This window comes from Athene noctua, chromosome 1, assembly GCF_965140245.1.
Source record: "Athene noctua chromosome 1, bAthNoc1.hap1.1, whole genome shotgun sequence".
In the NCBI taxonomy this organism is placed as follows: Eukaryota; Metazoa; Chordata; class Aves; order Strigiformes; family Strigidae; genus Athene; species Athene noctua.
Window position 1 is genome coordinate 27,819,742 of NC_134037.1, and position 8,809 is coordinate 27,828,550.

The 8,809-nt window shown below is 45.9% G+C and overlaps 1 protein-coding gene across 2 annotated transcripts in view; it reads right to left on the reverse strand.

The window, feature by feature from the left end:
- Positions 1-7,711, reverse strand: part of GCLC (glutamate-cysteine ligase catalytic subunit) — a 34,531-nt gene extending 26,820 nt beyond the window's left edge. For both annotated transcript variants that reach the window (XM_074895761.1, XM_074895760.1), the window contains exon 1: positions 7,448-7,711. In XM_074895761.1, the coding sequence (XP_074751862.1) occupies positions 7,448-7,597 (150 nt within the window). In that variant the 5' untranslated portion in view covers positions 7,598-7,711. The remainder of the gene's footprint in view (positions 1-7,447) is intronic.
- Between the last annotated feature and the right edge of the window lie 1,098 nt (positions 7,712-8,809).

The window sequence follows — 8,809 nt, forward strand, 5'->3', positions numbered from 1 at the left end:
GATAATGTTAAAGTTGTCTTTGCTGCAGAAATTTAAGACACGAATTTTTAGATTTAAACCAGGAAAGAACAAGGGGTTTTTTGGCACAGCTATATTTTCTATTCCACACAGGCTAGATGTTTTTATGGGCTAATAAGAGATCATTTATTCAACTGTACAACAAGATGCTGCAAGATTAAGTTGCCTCTTGCAACAGAAAGCAAGAAAAAAAACCCTAACAATCAACAACAAAACCTTTCCTGTACTTGTCCTTCTAACTCACCCTTTCTCATACTGTTAAGTAAAATAAAGTGTCTGCACAGCAAGAAGAGGAAGTCCTGTGGCAAAAGAGGGATTACAATAGACAACAATCCCATGACAAGACCATAGCAATTCACTTGACATGCACAGAAGAAAGTTCACTGTGCACAGAGTATTTGTTTATCAGAAATATACAAACAGTAGATAAGATTTTCTTATTAAGATCTGAGACTGGAAAAGAGGACATCAGTGCAGGTCGGTCATTTATGACATATTGACATATTATGACAAATTGCAGCTTGTTTAGGAATAAAAGAACCCTAACAAAACCCCCCCCTCCAAACTGGTTTCCATGAATTGCAAAATTAGCCGTTGAAAAAGCATCTCACTAAACTACAGCAAGTCCTGCACTGTCACATGCACAACACATCTAACAGCAAAGCTCACAGGTAAGTCAGTGGTGCTGCACTACAATCTATGTCTATCTTATCACCCAGCCACAGAAGAAGTGAGCAGCACGGAGCTGAAGCAAAATCATCAGTCATCAGGGAGGTTAACACACCATGCACATTTTGAGAGCTAGAAGATTTAGATATAATTCAGTTTAGGCTTTCCCTGACATAAGGATTAAAGCCAAGCAGAAAAAGCAGTTTCATGACAGTCAGCCAAAGCATCCACGGAAGGAATAAAACATGAAGAGTGTTCAAGGGCACCTATGTTATTCAAGTCAAGACTTAAGGAATTATATTTGCATGCATTAGTGTAACTCATTTTAGAGGTTGTAAATATACACTGAAGGCTGTCAAGCAGCGTGAGCTGATACATTAACATCACATCCTCAGACCCTGCCCTAGAAAGACCACTGTGATAAATAGCAGATGCAGCTACAAAACATACTAAGTAAGCACTAAATCTGTTTGTAAACAAATAATACCAGTGTCCCTTTATTTAGCCAAATAAAGCTCAGAGAGAAAGGATGAACAGGCAGACACGTGACAACCAACCAAATCATTCACGAGTGCTGCTTCCCCCACGCGGCAAGCAGGCAAGTACATCGGTTAAGACAGCTCCCATTCAGATGCATCCACACATGCCCCGTTTGGCAGGGGGCCATCATGAGGAATTTCTGCATGAAAGAAATTCAAAAATGCACTCTGTTCAGGGAATTTTGCTGGGGGAAGGGGAGATTAAAAGTGATTTTCTTAAAATGGCAAGAGCTTAAATGTACAAAAACATTTTCTAAGACTTCAGGCTACACTAGCTTTATTATAAACACAAGATTCCCAGAAAAAGCTTTAAAACAAAGCAATTTCTGCACATCACCATACTGCAGCAGTGAAAGTGAAAACGTGAGATCATCATAACACTGAGCACGAGTCTGTGTAATTAACTCGGCTGATTTTTTTTTAAAGAATATCTATTATTGACAGGAAAATATGAAAGCTTTTTTTGGTGATTGTTATATTCGTAACATATACAGTAAAAAGCTAGTTATAAAGTTTCAGATTAACATTAAAGAAACCCACTTGACACTTATGTAAGTGGTCTGCATAGAGGGGCATACATCTTGCAGTATGTGGAGTCCAAAGAAACCATAATAAACTGTCTATTCTTGTCATCCATGTGTCTACCTCTGCTTCAAAGCTGTCATGTGCCATTTTGTTCCACAGGACATCTAGGCTTTGTAAAGTAATTATCTTAAAAGGACATCTGCTGCTTTTCTGTTCCATTATGTTAGCCAAATTTCTTGTGAAATGAGAAAAAGAATACCACCTTTCCTGTACACCATGATGCCCTCTGAACCTACTGCTTCTTTTATCATAGTCCTTTCTTAACATTTCTGTGTGCACGTGTGTGTCTCTCATCAAGCCTCACTTGTCTTCTAGCAAAGAGATGACTAAAACTTCATGGGTATTTCAGGGATAGTAGTTGTATTTATTTTATGCAGCTGGTGAGCTAGATTCACCACTGTTTAAAAATGTGCTAGACTTTCCTCCTGGTTTTAAATGGATGGCAGACAAACAGGAGCCTCAAACTGTGTGCATCTGAACCCAAATCCACTTCCTTAGGATGTATAATTTATTTTAGCAATCTGAAGTTCTGTAGACTGTAATGAAACATCACTGATGTACATATTGCAACTTGCCCTGAAAAAACCAAGAAACATACAGGCTGTAAACTGCAGCAAGACATTAATGCAACAGCTAGGTCCCTGGGAAGAATCATTCAAAAGGAAAAGCAGCTCTTTTCACAGCCCAGCATTTCATTAGGAAAAAAAGAGAAAGTTTTAAAGAGAGTCATGCATCTTCTAAGCAGAAGTAACACCTTTGGGACATTCTGGTTAAGAAACCTCTGGCCTCTCGAAGCATCTGAGAAGGGCTGCTTCACTTCTTGCACAAGGAAGTGTTGAGTAGCAATTAGTCATTTTAGTTCTTGTTTAACTTATTTAGAAGGCATAATTAGAAAAACTGATGGATAAGGAGGGGAATGAATCAAAAGTACAGAAGACAGACCAAACTAAGGTTAAAAGACTGAGAAAGAGGTAACAGGCAGGAAAAACCCACTAAGTTAGGAGGACTTCAACTTGCAAGCAGTGCAGTGGCACATTTTTCATGCTGCCTCATAAAATTAATAATCAAACCTATTTTAAAGGCCTCTAAATTTCACTTCAAGTTTCCATGAAGAAAACTACTTTCTAAAAGCTGAAGATGTTTATTGTGTGCTATGTCCCAACACTGACAGGAACAAGACTCATACACAACAAAAGGGTTATTATGTCCAATTTCACTAAAAAAGGCCGGGCAACTCAGATTACCATTTCATTCACACATACTTTCAAGTAAAACTCAAGTTTTGCCCATGCTTGCTTTGTACACCCCTCCTTCTGAGCTGATCTCCCTCCAGCACACCTTTCTCAACATTATCATATGCTAAAGCAGCTCCTCCTTACTCTTTGTTGTTTCTTTGTCCCCACCAGCTTTCCTTTCCCAACACTTACTTATATCCTTTCTTTGCAGTCCAGATAGGTGAACAGCCTTAAGAACAAACAACCTGTCCCATTTAGCAGCAAAACAGACCGCAGAAGACAAGGATTACACGCATGTATGAATATATATGCATATATAGTTATGCATGAAGTGTCATGATTTGCACGCTCGTGTGCCCGCTCAGCACAAAGCAATGGCAGTGAGACTAGCCAAGGGTCAGCCATTCTACTTGTCTGATCTGAGTGTCCACATAAAGCTGCAAAGTGAAATTTAAGCAACATCCATCAGCTAGAGGAATGCAATCAGCAGACGAGAGGCACTGAACATCACAGGAGACTGGTAATGCGCTGGCACACAAGAGAGCTTTTTGGGACAAAAGCTGGGAAGCAGCATAATAGGCTTTGCCTTATTCTCGAAAACCCTTTAAACTCTTTTAGTACCACTAACATCTGCCAAGCTATACAAACTAATTGTTTCACATAGTACCTACTAACTCTACTGGAGTTTTAAAACGCAGTGCTGGAAAGTTGCAGGTCTTTGCATCTGCTGCGCAAAAAACCCCCCCAACTTAATGACCACTACTCTGCAAAACCAAAGCTAAGCACACATTGTTGGATGGGAGAGGAAGATGAAAACACAAGGAGACCATGTGACCATACTGGTTAGCATGATGGGGACTCGTCAGCAGATCTAATTGTTGCCCAACTTTTGTAGGCATTAAGGCAAGGATAATAAGGAGTGATTTGATGACAGATAATGAGACAGTTCAGTGTTTTGTATTTTTCACAGTCAGGAGAAGCCAAGCATAAACAGGGAGGCCAACTGTCCATTTTAAATGAGGCAGAAGGATGATTAAGAGGTAAAGGACCTTTACCTGCAAAGGCAGGTTCAAAGAGACCTTTAGAAATGGTTTTTTTTTAATCAAGTCTTACTCTGTTACACTCAAATTTGTAGGCTTTTTTTTTTTTAACCATTGCAAAGACTTCATGGTGGTGGAAAACAGAGTAAGAAAGAACTGCCCCCAAAAGAGACAAAGGCTGGTCGGCAAACCCCTTGGTTCTACTTGCAAGCAAGAAGATAGCTGACTTTTCAAGAGGTAGCAGAACCACTGTTTTGACCTTTCCAGCTCTACTCTGGGGAGGATGGGAGCCCCAGGGAACGCCACCCTGCAATGCAAGTTGTGATGCTGCCTCACTTCCTTCAAAATAAATGCCACCATCCTGCTCTGTTAGCTCTTAGCCTCAACACTTTTGTCTGCACTCAAGGAACAGAAAGCATATGACAATTTCCCATAGTTTCGTACCCCAAGAGCACAGGGGTTATGAACGCCCCAAAGGACCACCACAGCATGTAATGAGTCTTACACTGCAAAGTGAAGTCCTGTTGAAAATTGATACAAAGCAAAGGCTGGTTCTGTACTCACAAGCAAACACTGGATTTCTTTTTCACAATGGCATCATCTAGCTGGGGACAATCTTTCAAGTATTCATGTCTGCCCTGAAAGACAAACTCAGTATGTGCTAAGAAAGTTGTTTTTTTCCTCATAAGCATTCCTTAAAAATGAAGTAAAAAACCATATCTTTCACGAAACACTGTCTCAGAAACATCTCTCGAACACAAAAGTAATTTTGTTTATTTTGATTTCACCATTACATGTAGGCTGTCATCTTCATTCTTGATTTCTATCTTCAAGAGGTTTGTAAAACAATAAAACACCCTCAGGCTATGACTTTATACTTGAAGGTCAAAGTGCACAAAAGGCTTTTTATGAAAATTGTGCAATTAGTCAGTTGATTCATCTAAGCTGCATGTAAATGTGGCGCCACTTTCTAATAACTATACATCTGAGGGGAAAAATGAAAAACAAACTTACTGCTTTCCCCACTAGTCTGTCTACAGCACAGCTGAAGTAAGTTATGGAGACAGGTATAGTTTTGTGTTTGCACAACAAGAGCAGACTGGCAACAAGTATCTGGTAAATTAACACACTCTTAAAAGCTGTGCTACGTAAAAAAAAATAATTGCTTAATACAGTAGAATAAAGATAAGTTGCCACACATGAGTTCATTACCATTTACTAAAATCAGAAGTTACCTGAATATTCACAGGCATTTCAAATACGGCTCTTACCTCCATTATCAGAATCATGGCTATAACCACACTTCTCTTACAATTCTGTCTCTTGCCACACTGGGCATGACAGAAGAAAGCTTCAAATCTCCTTAAACATTAATACACCATCATTTACCAAGCATAAATACTTTCTTCAATACAGTCCCCAGGCCAAAGGAAGAACAAGGGTCCTGGGGTGCAGTCTCAGCGTACAGCTAAGCTTACCAAGTGACGAGCAGTGGGTGCTGCAGGGGCCGGTTCTGCCTAACCTTTCCTCCACATACTCCTGTTACTTTCCTCACATTAAGCAGAACTTGTGAAACAGCGGAAGCGCTGCTGAGAAAATGAACCAGCCTAGAAAACTGAACGGGAAAAGAGCTTTCTGCTGGGTTAACTTCTTGAACTCGTGCAGCCAGGAACAACGCGAGGACGGCAGAATAAACACCAGCCTGGAGCAAGGGGAGGGAAGCTGAACCAGCTCACTAGAAGATCAACTTTAGCTATCTTGTGAAATCTCACCCTGAGAAAGCAAGGACAACTTAAACCTAACACCCTTTGAAAAATTAGTACCCCATCTTAAAGATTAATGAGAAAACCCTCAAGCTAAGTCTCAGAGCAATAGGGAGACTGTATTGTCTATATTCCCAAACTTAAGACTGTTTGTGATGCTCTTCTGTCAGCGTAACTTCACTCGTACAATGAGTGAAGATGTAGGAACACAGAGACATCAGACAGGGGCAGATTGTGTAAGTATATTTAAATTTCCTGAGTTCACACCACTCTGGCTGCAAAACCCTGTGGTGTAGACATGCTGGCAGCATCATTTTCTTCACTGGACAGATTTTCCGTAGCAAAGCCACCACACACTCCTCTTGAAAGCAGCTCCTGTGCTCCGTTGCTTGCCTTGCCCTGTTTTGTGAAGTATGAGAGCAATTCCTTGAAAGAATTTAAGAGACAGGATCTCTCAAGGTGCCCAAGGGGAACAGCATTTTCCTCTGGCAAAGAGCATTTGTGAAAGGCTACTGCTACCACCCAGCTAAAAGTTTTCTCACAAATGCCTTTGCCATTCAGAAAGGAAACATGAGTATAAGATGGAGATGCAATGGCCAGGCCCCCCCCCAGTTCGCTTCCTACTCTGCTCTTCCAAATTCCCTGCAGTCATTTCACAGACACCTTCAAGTGACAAACGCTGGACCACACCAACACCATGATCAAGGATGGCTTCTAGCACTGCACATGCAAAGCTGCTCTCTGTCTCCAGGGAAAGCTGGGACCCTCGGGAAATCCTACTGATCAATCCAGGAGGGAGACTCACAGAGCACTGCCAGGCTGGGACACAATTCAGCTCGGGTCTGCACAGCAACACTCCTAAAACCTGAGGATAATGCTACAGTCCTCGGGCACAAAGCACCTGTAACAAAGTTCAAGACATGACCCGAGCGCTCATTCTCATGCTTATTCGAAAGGCAGACTGACCGACTTGCGCCGGATCCTGGAAGGCTCTGGGGTAACGCAAGGCTTGGTGGGTCCCTTTCCACAGGGGCAAGCCAGGACCACGGAGGGACCTGGGTCGTGGTGAGAGGACCGCCACTGCTGAGCCCACCTTCAGTCCCTGCTCCCCTCCCAAAACCAGCTTCTGAGGTCAAGCTGGCGCGACCTTGGCGTTTAGATATACACGTGCTTTAATGAGACCTCTCTCCAGAGAAAATAAGCTCACGGGAACAAGCAAGTGCTGCTAGGCATCACCGCTCCCGGGAACGCACCTCCCGAGGAGCCGCTCAGGCGGGTTTACTGATGCCCGACGGAAGCACTGAAAGTTGTTTCAGCGTTTAAAAATGACAAGGTAATACCGGGGCAACCGCGCTGCGTAAGCGGCGAAGGCGAGCGAGCGTGTGTGTGTGAAACAAAGCCCCCCTGGGCAGCCTGAACTTTCCCCTCTCGCCGAACAACCGCGGCCGGACCCGCTCCCGAGCACGGCGGCGGGCAGGGCCCGGGCCGCACCGGAGCGGCACGGCACGGCCGGCGCGGCGCCCACCCCGCCGCCGCGACACCTGCGCCCGGGTGGCGGAGGCCGCGGCAGGCCGTGCCGGTGGGCGCCGCGGTCTCACCTCGTCGCCCCACTTGAGGACGTCCTTGTGGCGGTCGCGCACGGCGCGGTAGATGTGGAGGAACTGCAGGATGCCGTGCTTCCGCACGTGCTCCGCGTGCCGCCGCGTCTCCTCCCAGCTCAGCGGCGAGCCCTGCGACAGCAGCCCCATGCCGGCCCGCGGCGGCGCGGCGCGGAGCGGAGCGGCGGCAGCGGGAAGGGCAGGAGAGCGGAGCCTGCGCGGCGCGGGGTGCGCTCTGCGCCGCGGCGGCGGCGGGAGCCGATCCCGGCGCCACACGTGACGGCGGCGGCGCGTCAGGCCGTGACTCAGCACTTTCCGCCGGCAGGCCCCGCCCCCCGCCGGCGCTGGCGGGGCGGCCGAGGCGCTGCCTGCCCCGGGCCGCCGCCGCCTTCCCCTCAGCGCTCAGCGCGGTCTCGGGAGCCGGCGGGGCAGGGAGCGCCTCGGGGGAGCCGGCCCCTGCGTGTGCGAGCGCCGCTGCCCCGCTGCGCTCCCGCAGCACGCCCCGAACCCCTTCCCTTTCCTGCGGAAGGCCTGCGGAAATGGCGGCGGGAAAACGCCCTCGCCGCGCCCCGGGCCGTGGCAGCAGAGGGGTCGGCCGGGCCGGGAGTCCGGCGGCGTCGCCCGTGCTGCTCTGGGCGGACTGGTGGTGGTGCTGGTGGGAAGGGACCTTTGTGTGACAGAGGTGTGACCGGGAGTGCCTAAATAACGGTCCTAAAACGTGGGCGGTGGACTGAAAGCGGTTGTGTGTTTACTACAGATCAGAGCACACCTCAAAAAAAATCGGGTGCCTTGAGATGCTTCGAGTGGGTGGAGTGAGCCTCCATACAGAGACACCTCACCTCCCTGAGACATGTCTGCTCAGGCTGTGGAGCCCGCATGCTGCTGTGCCAAGGAAAAGCCCAACTAATGAAGACGTTTAAAATCAGGGAATTGTCCTGGGGGCAATTGGAACAGCACTCATTCCAGCAGGGAGGAAGCAGGGGTATGTCATGGTGTGTATTTTACATTTGATACGAAATAGAAGGAAGGCTTACTAGTGCTACATAAAAACGCTTTCTAAATTAAGAGACAAAATTAAGGAACCAAACATTAACATGAAGAGAAAGGCTTTCACTTCAGAGAAGCTGAAATGCATTATGCCTGGATCCTCATTTTCGTTACATTCACAGAGCCCTTTCTTCGTAGGCCTTGGCAACAAGCGTGGCTGGTATGCAGTAGGATTGCATGGCTAAGGGTTTGAGAATTAGTAAAATATTTACATTGTAGTATAGACCACTAATGGACAAACTATTATTAGATATTTCATTAACCGAATGACTATACTGACAAGAACTGCCTAATTGTCTTCCTTCCAGGCTATGA